At 36.2% G+C, this 14,023-nt stretch overlaps 1 protein-coding gene across 14 annotated transcripts in view; it reads right to left on the bottom strand.

Annotated features, from left to right (window-relative positions):
* RNPC3 (RNA binding region (RNP1, RRM) containing 3) overlaps positions 1-13,237 on the bottom strand; it is a 57,962-nt gene extending 44,725 nt beyond the window's left edge. For 9 of the 14 annotated variants that reach the window (XM_046645521.1, XM_046645520.1, XM_046645524.1 and 6 more), the window contains exons 1-7: positions 12,910-13,236; positions 11,452-11,499; positions 7,012-7,130; positions 6,018-6,101; positions 5,524-5,635; positions 4,379-4,447; positions 3,081-3,223 (exon numbers count right to left, since the gene is read on the bottom strand). In XM_046645521.1, the coding sequence (XP_046501477.1) occupies positions 3,081-3,223; positions 4,379-4,447; positions 5,524-5,635; positions 6,018-6,101; positions 7,012-7,130; positions 11,452-11,499; positions 12,910-13,104 (770 nt within the window). In that variant the 5' untranslated portion in view covers positions 13,105-13,236. Of the gene's footprint in view, positions 1-3,080; positions 3,224-4,378; positions 4,448-5,523; positions 5,636-6,017; positions 6,102-7,011; positions 7,131-11,451; positions 11,500-12,909 lie in introns of all 14 variants that reach the window. The other 5 variants (XM_046645529.1, XM_046645532.1, XM_046645530.1 and 2 more) reach the window with 1 other exon arrangement.
* Between the last annotated feature and the right edge of the window lie 786 nt (positions 13,238-14,023).

Genomic DNA, 14,023 nt, shown 5'->3' with positions numbered 1-14,023 from the left:
AAAAATTTGCACATAATTGTTGCAAATCAACACTTATGTAAACAAGATAACTTACTTGAGAACAAAATTTTCAAGTCCTATACCCTGAAGTAGCTTGTAAGTAACAATCAAGGTATAACAATTGATACCTTGTACATAGCTTGTCTCCATTACCAGTATGTGTAATATCTGGAACAGATCTTTTTTAAGCATTTTTGTATTTTCCACAGGATCAGATACAGTGTTTCCACAGAGCAGGCTCAAAAACCACTAGTCACAGCTCTACTTCTCTAGTTATATTTGTGAAACTTGAAAGCAAAACAAACACAATAAAATGCAAAGGAGGAGGAGGAGAGTGTGTTTAAAATAAGTTTTAAACCTTCCCTAAGCAAGGAAAAATGAAAACAAATACTGTAAATTTTTAAAGCCTCTTTACAACCATGGCTTGCGAAAAATTTTATGAATAAATCCAGTTATACAAAACATGTCTACATTCACAAATTGCTCACCCAAAGTATACTAAGCCTCTACAACAGTGTCTGGCATATATTAGGTAGGTAATCAATATATATTTGCTGAACAAATAAATAGTACCATTTTTTTTTTAACATTTCTAGAAGATAACAGAGAAGCATGAAACCAGAGATTGATTCACACAAAGGCTTTGTTCTCATGACTCAAGATGAATTATTTGCAGAATTTCTTACTATATCCCTAAAATGGAAATCTAAATGAACAAAACAAAAACAAACAAAAAAGGTTCTAGCTAGTCTAAAGTATTTCTTATTGCTATCATTATTTTTATTAAGAAAGTAAGATTTACAGATTAAGTAATTACCCTAATGCAACACTTTGCAGCATTGTTCTTATTTAGCAGTAAGTTACAGTCCATTGAGAACTGCCAGCCTTTCTAAATGCCTCTGTTCAAAGCACTCTATTCACTCCCACTTTGTAGTTTCCGCCCTGCCTACATTTTGATCTTAACTCTTTCCCTAGAAAAAGAACATATATTGAGCCAGTACTTCAGTAACCACCCCTGGGTGTCTAGCAGTTAAGATTAGGCACTCTCACCGCTGCGGCCCGGGTTCAATTCTCAGTCAGGGAACCACAACACCTATCTGTCAACTGTCATACTGTGGGGGCTGCACGGTCCTGTGATGCTGAAAACTATGCCCCTGGTATTTCAAATATCAGCAAGGTCACCCATGGTGGACAGGTTTCAGCTGAGCTTCCAGACTAAGACAGATGAGGAAGAAGGCCCTAGTCACTCACTGCCAAAAAACTGCCCATGAAAACCTTATGAACAACAGCAGAGCACTGGCTTCTACAGCACCAGAAGGTCAGAGGATGGTGCAAACAGACCAGGTAGAGTTCTGCTCTGCTGTACACAGGGTTGCTAGGACTCAACAAGCTCTAACAACAACAAAAAATTACTTAAGTGGACACTGAGTCAACAGATGTCAAATTGCTGCTGATTATTTGTATATGTTTCCCAGTCTGGGTTTTGGTTGACTCATGTCAACGACTCCTTCTGTATCTTGACTCTTCTGTGCACAGTTACCTAAGATTCCCATTTGCCTATATGGGTCTTTGAGCCTCAGGGCTGGCAAATTAGAGCCCAACAACCAAATCAAGCCAACTGCCTGTGTTTATAAACAGAAAGCTTTGTTTGAACACAGCCACATCCACTCATTCAGGCATTATCTATGGCTGCTTTCCCACTCCAAAAGAACCCTTTGGCCCTATACAGAAAATGTTTAGCAATTCCTATTCTAGGTTATGCTGTGGATTACATACCTGAACCTTATTAACAACTTACTGTTTTAAGACAGTCTTTAAATAAAATATATGTAGATCATCAAGAATAACCAATAAAAAGAATAATTTATCTGCAGTAGTTACTACAAATAATTTTGTATTAAATCCTACAGAGTTGCTCTAGAAATTTTTCTGAGGTGAGTAAAGTCCAGGAGAAGAAGCTGACAAAATATGAATACAATTTACTTCTGTTCTCATTATTTGAAAGTAACGAGAGTCCCATAAAGCCTCCACAAACACTAAATTAGAGAATGATGAATCATTGTCTATAGGGGAAATTCAGGATTAGGTTCCCGCAAGCTCACATTTCATCAACTGATCAACACATATCTTGTTTTATGTGTGTTTCTGTTTAAGGATGCTTTATCTAACACACACAGTTACGTGCTACAAAATGATCCACATTTCGGTCCACAATGGACCACATATATAATGGTGGTCCCATAAGATTAGCACGATATAGCCTAAGTATAGCCGTATTATCTAGGTTTGTGTAAGGACACTCTGATGCTCACACGATAATGAAATTGCCTAACAACGCATTTCTCAGAACGCATCTGTCATTAAGTGGTGCATGACTGTATGTTGTCGATTCATAAACGCTGAACTCAGTCAATAGCACGATAACTCATGCCTGAACAAAGTTTATCTAACACATGTATTTTCTCCATAAAGCACATCACAGTCTTCCTGATCTTGAATTGAAAACATTTCAACACTATGCTTGGGGACTATTTTAAACACCAAAATCACTAACAAACAGCACAAAAATGTGAAAAACATGGTACTAAAAAAGACCACAGAAAGGACAAGGAGCTACTGAAACAAGAAGGCAGACTGTCACCTTGTTCTACCCCATCTAAGAATGTGCAAGTTGAGCAACTCAAATTTTCCACCATCTGCATATGGCTATGTTCACAAAAGACCATAAATGCAGTGCAAGTATTGATTTTTGGGTTACAACTAACTTTTACCAACCTAGCCACATTAAAAAATATAGAATCCACAAATAATGAAGATCAACTGTACTTTATGATACCATAATCATTCATCTAAAAAAATTACTCACGATACAAAAATTTTTCCTTAAGTCTTGATATCTTCTCTCAGGTTTCAATCTATACTGACTACATGTTTGAGGGGTTGGGGGCTAGGAAAAGACAAATTTTAATGATCCTAAATTATGAAAGATTATATGCAAAATTTTAAAAGAGCTAGAGAATCACTTTCCCAATAGTCTACGTTTCTTGGAATCTAAACAAGTATTATTTGACATTACAAACCTTTGTCGGTCTTCATCATCACTGCTTTCATATTCTGATTCTTTACTAGATAGTTCCTCATCCTCATCTGGCAAAGGAGGTTCCTCTGGTGGCTGAGGAGATGTAGGTGGAAGAGGTGCATGTAATGGCATATAGTCTTCATACTAATTAAAAGAACAAAACGAAAATACTATAGCAATCTATGTTTATGGAATACAAAAACCATCCACCCAGACACAATTCTCATATCTCTCTACCTCATGATATTCTTTGACACATTTAACATACACTGAGGGAACATCTGCTGTGGCAGACTGCTAGCTGATCGTAAAACTTGTTTCTTTTTCCTTGGCATCTAGCTGGACTAAATTTCCAAACTACAAGACCCTTTGTAGTTAGATCTCACCATGTAACTGCGTTTTAGCCAATGGAATGTTAGCATAAAAAACTTCCATACATATAATCCTCTCTCCCTTCTTGATCTGCAAGTTGCATGGTAATGTCCTCACCAAAACCTGAGAATGCACATAGTGAAGATAACTTAGGTCTTTTGAATGACTCAGTAGAGCAGAACATCATTCTGCCTTACTTTTGGAATGAACTTGACATGAACAAGAAATAATTCACATTGTTTTAAGTGACTAAGATTTCAGTTTTATTTGTTAACAGCAGCTAACATAGTCTTAACTAATATCCCTGCAACGTTCCAGGCATTGAGGTCTTGGCTTACAAAGAAAAATTATGAAGCCAAGAGTGTACACATTAGAAAAGCAGCCAAAATACAACAGAAAAGCAAATTTTCCATTTAAATGTTAGTAGTCAAGATAATTTCTCATTGCTATTATCTAAAAAACTAAGAGTATCATAGCAAAATAACTAAAATTATTCAAGAGCAGACACAGGCTACTAACTAAATTGGTAGATTTGCATAGCAAATTCTAATTTAAAAAATTAGCAAACTTTCTTGTCTTCTGCAAATGAAGTTCTATATGCAATAAAACCAGAACATAAATTTTAGAAAATTAAGTTGGTTAAATGCAATTATCTTATAGAACGGCACAACTGTCTGGATCAAAAGATTGAACAATAACACTGGTAGAAACAATGGCTTCTATTACCAAAAGTACCTCTTTCATGTTTTGGCTTTCTTCCACTTTCAGCTCTCCACTTGACTATCATCACATTAACTTTATATTTGTTCCTTCTTTTCAATATGCATTAGAAGTCACTAGCACAACATTTAAAAATGTTAGCATCAATATTCCCACCTTGAGAAGAGAAATTTAAAATCTTAGAAAAAATCCTAAGAGCTTTCTTACCATGGGAGGTCGTGCAGTAATTGGTCCAAAAGGTGTGGGTAAATTCATTTTATTCATAAGATGAAGCACCTTAAAGTAATTAAACATTTAAAATCACATAGTGAAATGATGATTTGACTCATCTTATATTTTACATAATTAAAAACTTTGCAATAACACTATTGAGTAATTTTTTGCCTTTATAATCCCTGGACAGGGCTAAAACTAGCCCCTAGTATATCTCATATCACCCTTCCTAAAATGTTTGTCAATTCTACTAATGCTATTATTCTCATTATTAAAAATGTCACTTTCTTGCAATGTTAAATCTACTGAAATGTTGTGTCTTTTTCCCTGATTACTAATTATAAAACAGAGAGAAGCAAAATAAAGGAAATAAACATACATATTTTGTACTTCAAAGAAGTATCTTATTACTGTCAATACTTTGAAGCATTTGCTGAGGGTCCACTGTGTCTTTTCCTTTAAGAAAGAATCTCTACATTAAACATGTATGCTAAGGTAACAAAGAATTACCAGAAATTATATTTCCCAAATTAGCTTATGTTTATTACACTAATACTAAACATATTAGTATGTTTATATTATAGTTTACAAAAGGCTTTACTTGAATGTAGAAATATTTCATTCCTTTTTGCAATGGACTGAGTGTTTGTTGTGTCCCTCCAAAATTCATATGTTGAATCCTAACCCCACAATTTAATAGTATTAGAAGGGGAGCCTTTGGGAAGTAATTAGGTCACAAGGGTAGAACCCCCAGGAAAGCGATTAGTGTCCCTTATAAAAAGGAACCCAGAGAGCTTTCTCACCCTCTTTCAGCTTTGTGATGATACGAAGAGAAAACAGTCATCTGCAACCCAAAAGAAGGCCCTCACAAGAAACCAACCATGCTGGCACCCTGATCTCCAACTTTCAGCCTCCAGAACTGTGACAATTTTTGGTTGTTTATAAGTCACCCAGTCTATGGCACTTAGTTATAGCAGCCTGAACTGACTGACATATCTTTAAAATATTATAGTATCATTGCCGGTCAGAATTTGTCTGATTAATACTATTATGAAAAAGCATGAGAATTAGCATGGAAAATAATTTATCAAGTTACATAAGCACTCACTTTGAGGAAAGTAAAGTTTTATTCTACTTACCTGTACATAGAACTTAGGCACACTTGCCAAAGCATTTACTATGTTTGCTAGGATTGTGCTGGAAGGTGGTGGGTACATATACTTGAGGCATGAATTGAGAGGAAAAGTCAGCCTAAAAAAAAATTATAAATTCTTATCATGTCTTAATAAGCTTCATATCAATAACTTGTAACCTGCTAGCATACAAAATTGCTCAAATGATTCAGTACTCTTAGATTAACCTTATTTCTAGTAGATCCAAATAAGTACATTTAAAAATAAACTTGCCTTGACTACATTAAAGAAAAATAAAGTATTTCTTAGAGCTTATCTTATAACCCTGCACATGTTGATGGAACCAAATTTAGTGACAAACTCTTATAGCCCAAAATGTTTAATCAACACACTAAAAATATTCATGACATACCCTTTAAAAGAAAATTTATCTTATTTATTATATATACAGTATATATATGTGTATGTATGTATATATACTCAGAACAAAAAATGCTAACCCATGGTTTGGTGCAATTCCGTTTTCTATGGTTAAACAACCAAGTTCTTTCTTTCTTTTATCATCTTCCACAGGATCATCAGACCTAAGAAACACAGAATCAAAGTTGATCTGATCTTTAGAAACAGAGTGAAAAATTACATACAGAAAAGACATTATCTTTTCAAACATGGCATTATTAAAACAGTCCTATAATATGTAAAAATTTGAAGTATTTCTCAAGCAAACAGCAATGAAAAGGAAGGGAAACAGAATCAAGCTTCAGAAAATACCTCCTCTATTCCAATACTATACAAAGTATGCCACATTTTCATTTACTCTTCACAGTACCACTGTGAAGATGGTATGATAAACCTCATTGACCAAAAAAAACACCACACCTGAAGTTTACATGGCATAAAATCGTGACACTCAAATTTCTTTAATGTGCATCACAATCAACTAGAGGATTTGCTAAAACTCAGGTTGCTGGGGCGTTATCCTCCCCAGAACCTCAAATTTCTGATTCAGTAGAACTGGGTTAAGACCCAAGAATTTGTATTGCCGTCAAGATCCATGATGGTGCAGCTGGTCCAGGGACCACACTTTGAGAACCACTAACATAAAGCCAATTTGTAAGGTTGTATAACTACAAAGAATTACAGCTGGGAACCAAATATTAGTCTTTGATATCAAAGCACGCCCATTCATGACACCCTACTATCTCTAGTACAACAAAGACTTTATACTAATTACCTTCCATCCACTTAAAGTGGAATGCTTTTCACCATCTCTCTTCCCACTTCACATTGATTAATTCCTAATATTAAATCAACACTCAGGTTCCTACTGTACAATTAGGACAAAAATAAATAGACTATTTTAATGTACAGATTCAACAGATGTATCATTTACTGTTTTAAATTATTTACTTGCTAGTCTGAAAACAATCCAATAGCAATACAACTGATGAAAAAACACTGTAAAATGTTAGGAAAACTTAACTATCTACATACCTTTTCTTTTTCTCACTGCATGAAGAGGGACATGGGGAATGAACTCGATCTTGCTCTTTTGCAAATTCAACAACTAAAGTATGACCTAAAAGTTTCAGCTGATGGAGTCTTGTCAATGCCTTCGGTTGGAAGAACAAAAGAGTAAAAATTTGCTAACTGTACCAAAAATTATTTGTTAGAGATCATATACAAAATAATTTATATACAGTTTTTGTTAATGCTGCTAACATTTCTTTAGCTATTTCTTACACATTTCTAAGCTCAGGCTGCCAAGGCTTTAATGATTATTAAGGGACTAATTCCCATCACTTAGCAAAACTAAAATCTGCTTGAATCCAACTCTGTCTATACCCAGGCAGCTGAAAATGGTTAGAAAAGCAAACATAATGAATTGGCCTGGTCTCATTTAAATTCATGACCACAGACATAAATCTGGGGGTGGCTCTTAATGAAGGCACACAATTACGTATTACGTATTACATTCTTAGTTCATTTTTTTCTATTAATCTCTTGGAGAGTATTTTGTACTTTCCTCTTGTTCCTCAACCTCACAATATTCCTCTCCCATTCTTTTAGCCTATGACCTCGCTTCCTACTTTGAGAAAAATGAAGCAACTAGATAGAACTTCACATTCCCAACATAACTCCCCACCTACCAGCATCTGTACCTACATATTCTACCTTCCATCTGATAACACATATTAACTATCCATGTTTTTATCTAAATCAAGTTGCTTCACTTGTGTCCTATATCCCACCCTCTCTAATCTATTCAAGAGCCTCACTTCTACTCTCTGGAATTATGGGCGTGTTCTTACCTATTCTGCTAATTTTCTGTCCTCTACTGGATTATCTACATCCGAGACAAACATGCTCTTATTTCTCCCATCCTAAAATTTTTTCTTCTTCATCTATTGATCCCACTTACCACTGCTTGCTCCCTTTTTAATTACTCACAGTAAAATTCCTTAAGAGTTATCTAAGTCCTCTATCTAGAATTCCTCTCCTGTCTTCCAGTTTCAAACTCACTTCAATCAGGCTTACATTTACTCTGTCCACTGACACTGCTGGTCACAGGCAACAACAAATTCTATACTGCCAAGCCAATGGTCAACTCGCAGTCTTCAGTCTACTGTATTTTTAACACAGCTGATCACTCCCTCCTTGATATATGTTCTTCACTTGGGGTCAAGACACCATACTTTCCCACAGTTTTCTTCCTAGCTCACTGGTTTCTACTCCTCAATCTCTTCGGCTTGTGCCTTCTGAAACTCTTAATGTAGGCATACTCCAGAGCCCTATTATTGGTCTTCTCTGTCTAATCTCTTGGTGACCTAATCCAGCACCCTAAATTTAAATACCATCTGCATGCTAATGATTCCCTTCTTTCTAACTTCAGCCCAAACCTCTACGCTGAAGTCCAGGAACATATACCCAAACTACTGGATAGCTCCTCCTAGATGTCTAACAAACATCGTAAAATCAACACTTCAGAAACTGAACCACTAATCTCTCCTCATCCCCCTAAATGTTCTCCATCTGGAACCTTCCCCATTTCAGTTGATGGTAACTCCTTCTTCTCCTGACTCATGCCAAAAATCCTGGAATCATGCTTTCCAACTCTTTCCCACATTGCATATGAAAGCCATCAAGAAATCCTGTTAGTTTCTACCCTCAAAATATATCCACAATCTAACCACTTCTTACTACCTCCACTGCTACCACGGTGGTCCAAGTAACCATCATCTCTAGATTGAATTACCAGAATAATCTTTTAACAGATCTTCTGTTTCTACTCTTTCTTGCCTTTCATCTATTCTCAACACAAAGTGATCCTTTTAAATATTATTAAGTCATATTATGTTACTGATTTGCTCAAAATACTCCAATGGCTCCCCATTTTACTCAGAGTAAAATCTAGGGTCCTTACAAAAAATATAGGTATGAACTCTATTAATACTCTGACCTCAAATCCAATCATCTCCCCTCAGTGCTTCAGCCACACTGGCTTCCTTGAACATAACAGGCATGTTCATTCACCTCCTAACTTCCTTCACTTCCTTCAAATTGTTGCTCAAATATGACCCTAACCACATTAACTGCAACTTAACCCTCCCCAGCCAGCACATTCCTGATTCTATTGCTCTTTTTCTTTTTTTCCCATAGCATTTATCATTTTCTAAAATAATAAACAATTTATTAAGTTTATTATTTATGGTCTGTCTCCCCTTTTGAGAATGTGAGCTCCAATGAGGGCAAAAATCTTTGTTTTATTCACTGATGTATCCCAAGACCTAAAGAAGCATCTAGCACATAGTAGGCACTTAATAGTTTTTGAACAAATGTAGGCCTTAACTGGGACTACAATTTTATTCTGTCTTTAGGCATCCTTATTTGACTCCATTATACAAAGCAAGTTTTAAAATATTTCAATAATTTTCCAGTCCCTAAATCAACTCTAGACCTCTTCACTATCAGTGGACCTTTGATTATCTGAAACACAAGTCATCTAAGCTGAATTACTTCAACTTTCTTCCTCTCAAAATTGTATCACACACAGTCTCTTCTTTTCAAAGATTTATGGCTTTTCACTTTTAATGTTAACTAATCTCCCTATCTAGCTCACTTTATTCTTAAACATTTCTCTTCCTCTTTTTTTTAAATCAATCAAGTGCACTCTAGCCTAAAAGTCCTGTCACTGCTATTATTTTCTCATTCCTTCTCTTCAATACAAACATTTCTCAAAGACAATGACCGGCTCCATGTCCTCTCTTCCAAGTTATTCTTGACCCTAAAACAATGTGGTTTTCATTAACATATTTTATTTATAATTTCTTATGCTATATTAAAAAAAAAGTCTTCTGAAAAAAATTTTAAAAATACATATAATGTGAAAATCTTCTGTAATACCACTCTCAGAGAAAGACATTAAGAATTTGGCATATACCTCTACTACATTTTTTTCTATGCATAAATTAACAAACATACCATTAGTTTTCCATAAATTAAAAGTTATGTCATACATAATGTTTTTCAACTTTATTCATGTACTCTATCTGGGCTACATGCTTTATTAATACATATTCATTCTGCCTTAATTCTCTGACAGTCAAGTATATGGATATACGACAATTTAAGCTGTCTCTTCTCCTTACTGAGAATTTGGGTCATTTCTATCATTTCATAATAAAAAGTCCTTTACTAATAGGCTGTTCATTCCTCATTTTGTGTCACCACAGGATCTCATCTTCTTGAAACGCTCTTCTCTTTGCATCTATGATCATTTCTTTTCTAGTTCTACTTCGTTCCTAACTTCTCCTTTGGTCGTCTTTGCTGGCTTGTCTTCCTGTGGGTAACCATATCCATTCACTTGATTGAAGAAACTCCATTTTTTATCTTGCCTCAGCACTAGACTCATATTTTTAACTGTTTTTAAAAGATTTCCATAGAAGTAGCACATTGACTCCTCAGAGTTAATAGATGACATTTGAATTATCTACCTTGCAAACATCCTCTGAATCCTGCCTCTGTCAGCTAATGTAATAACCCGATAACTAAGTCCAAAAATCTCAAAGTATTCCTGCTCTCAACTTCTACATCTATAGGGATCATAAGACTTACAAACTCAATCTCTACCAAGTATTTACCTTCTTCTTCCTTTGTCTTCTTATTGCCTTATTCAGATCCTTTCTCTTGTCCTGGCCATTATAACATTTCTCTTGTCTTGGCTTTCCATTTGGTCTTCTTACCTCTAACCTTTTCCCACATCTAATCTATTACATAAACACTACCAGATATCTTTCACAGACTTGACCATATTACTGGCTAACTCAAATGTATCAAGTATCTTTAGAATACCTACTCAACAAAATTCAATCCCTCTCTCCCACCCAAATTTAGACTCAATCTATTTTCCAAGTCCTATTTCCATTTCAACCCTTAGGTCTTGATCCACTTACAACTTTCCATGCCCCATAGCTTTACTAAATGTTCTCCAAACCTAGATGGTCCATCTCCCTTTGTTTTCTTCTCAAAATCCAACTAATCATTAAAGGTCCACATCAAAGGTCACCTCTTTGCAATTGATTCCCTAAGATTTTTTAAATATATATTTTCTCCCTTTAATACTTAAAATATCTTACTTTGCAACAGCTACAGAGGTAGTTATCAATCTTTGCATCCTTTAGAACTTATTGTTAATTACATAACATTACAATTCAATTTTAATTCACTTTCTAGTAATCTACTATTCTTATGTTTAAATCCGTAAATATTGTGCAAGATCTGCCAACTGACAAACCAAATGTAGCCTGTAACCAAACTCCTGAAATACAAATGCTTTCACTTTTAAAAAGTGTAGTTTAACATTATGTTTCATTTTCAAACCAAGATGATAATAGAAAATTGTTGATAACCCTAATGGTAAAGAAAAAGTCATACCTTTACAGCTGCTTTTTCATTAGCGAAAGTAGCAAAAGCTGTATGTTTCTGAAAAAGAATTAAGATACACATTATTTCTAATATAATTTCAGTTTCTCATAAAAATGTCTGATATTTTACCAGTTGACAGTGATTTGACACATTAATAAAATCATAGAAAAATCAAGATCTTTTAACTGTTTATTAATTTCAGTACAGCGGTTCTGAATCTTTTTTGAATCAAACTTCTTTGAGATGAAAGCTATGTGGCCTTCTTCATATACAGGTGTGCACAGGTACACAATGTTTTATATATACATTCAAATAGTTCAAGAGACCAGAATTTAAAAAACTCCTACTAAACACAGAGGATCACACTTAAACCATGCAAAAATATAAAATATCTCCCATTTATAACATATCTAAAAATCTGAATTTCCCTCTATCCGGCCAAATGCAAAGCTTAAAAACGTGCCTAACATAAAATCATTCCTTAAGTGTATGTTTTCTTTGTGTTTTATCTTTTTAATAAGGGTTCAAAAGGAGAAGTCATTTTTAAATATAACCTGTAAATATCTTTTAAACCATCAGAAAAGGAACATAAGTCAAAAGTACACGAATCATTATGCTAAGGAAGAGTCCTTGTCAATGCTTATTAAAGTATTTGCCAGTTGTTTGAGTAATCATATCACACATTCTAATTTTTTCTTATCTGATCCAAGACGACCCAATTAAGTGTACTTAAACTGAATCACATGAATATTTGTATTTGCTGATATACATGAAGCTTTTATCAAAATCGGTCTTTCTTCTAACTCAGTAATTCTCAACGCTGGCTGCATATTACAGTCACCTGGGAGACACTTTGAATCCATTGATGTTTTACCCCATCACAGACCATCTCCCTATTTTAATGGAGAGAAATCCATCTAAAACACCTTCAGGTATAAAAACGAATAATTACATTCCTGTAATATTGTTCCCTAAAAGATTCCTTAGGGAAATTTTTACGAAGAACTTCGTCAAAAACCTAGTTGAAATTCTGTAACTAGTTTACTCAAGTTACTATTGTAGTTTCTCCTCTATTTTGATACGTTTTAACACTGGCTTATAAATGAACCAAGATCTTTAAAAAGGCCTTTATTACACATTTCTGACAGTACTCTAACAGAAATACCCCCAACTTCAGACAAGTTTTGAGATTCTCAGGATGAGTCGCAAAAGGGAATATAACTACGCTATTTTCCACTCTCCTGCCTTGCCTTTCTCACTTGCCCTTTTCCGCAGCCCTGTGACTAACCTAGGCTCGAGCCAATTCAAACTTGACTTGGCACGCAAGATACTTAGATGTGAAAGAGGAAAGATGGGGAAGGGCCTCTTCCTACTCGTTTCTGTCTTCTTCCTTCTGTCAGACCTGCCCCTCCCTGGGTCACCAGCCAAGGGCCTTCCCGGGAGGCTGAGGACTGGGCACGCCCTTACCAGTCGCCCCTTATCGGACAGGACGCGCACCGACTGTGCCCCGAAATACTTCAGCAAGTCCTCTTTCTCCTCCGCGCTCAGCTCTGCTGGCAGGTGCCTCACCAGAAGGGTTCGGTCGCCCCGCGGCGGAGAAAGCGAAGCAGAGCTCTGGCATCCTCTCGACATCGTCGGCAGCGGCTGCTCGGGGGCCGCCATCTCTCTCGCGGAAACAGCAACAGGAAAGCCGAAAAAAGAGCCGCAGAAAAAATGCAGCAATCGACGGAAACTGAGAGAAAGCCGTATTTTTCCGCCTCGCGCTAAGGATTCTGGTTAACAAAGAAATACCGCGAAAAGTAGTCAGCTTCTCGCGAGACCTTTGCCACGGAGGCGTGACACCTGTTCAGAGACCCGTTCCTCAGACAGCAGGGAGAGGTTTTACAGTGACGGGAAAGCAAAGTGATTTAAATTCCAGGTAGCTGTTGAAAGTGTTAAGAGCAAAAATTCGCCCGAGAGAGGCGTGAGGATTTAAAAAGTTGTCAAAGAAGGAATCTCAGGCCGTGAAGGAAAGAGGCTGTAAACCCAGACAGAAGGAGTCACTGCTACGCATGGGCGGGGAGGGGGGTTGGGTGGAAGGAGCGAGTCTGTGCTGGCGCAAGCGCAGTGTGGAGCTGGACTGGCAGGGCTCCTGATCCTGGTGTTTGGGAAAATACAGCCAAAGCACAGGAGGGGAGGGCATCTTGGTGTAGGAATGTGAGGTGTGTATTTATAGTCTGAGGATAGTAAGGCCTAAAGATAGCAAGTTCTTTCTTCAGCTAAGGGTCCGGGTAGGTGGACAACTCAGTTTAAGGAACAAAAAGTTGAGACAAAAAAGTGTTTTGTTTTCTTGACTCATTTGCATATAACAGCCTCATAGGCTCTGGGGTTTATTTCACAGAATTCACAGCCTCTAGGCAGAGGATGTGTGTATATGCACAGTAGTGCCTGTTGTCCATGGTTGTTTTGCTTTCTCCATTTCAGTTACCCCCCCCATCCAAAAATATTAAATGGAAAATTCCAGAAATAAACAATTCGTAAGTTTGAAATTGGGTGCCATTCTGAATATCATGATGAAATCTGCCATTCTGCCTGGGAGGTG

This window comes from Equus quagga, chromosome 18 (assembly GCF_021613505.1).
Source record: "Equus quagga isolate Etosha38 chromosome 18, UCLA_HA_Equagga_1.0, whole genome shotgun sequence".
NCBI classification, from domain to species: Eukaryota; Metazoa; Chordata; class Mammalia; order Perissodactyla; family Equidae; genus Equus; species Equus quagga.
Note: the sequence above shows the minus strand (reverse complement) of the source record. Positions and strands in the feature narration are given on the sequence as shown.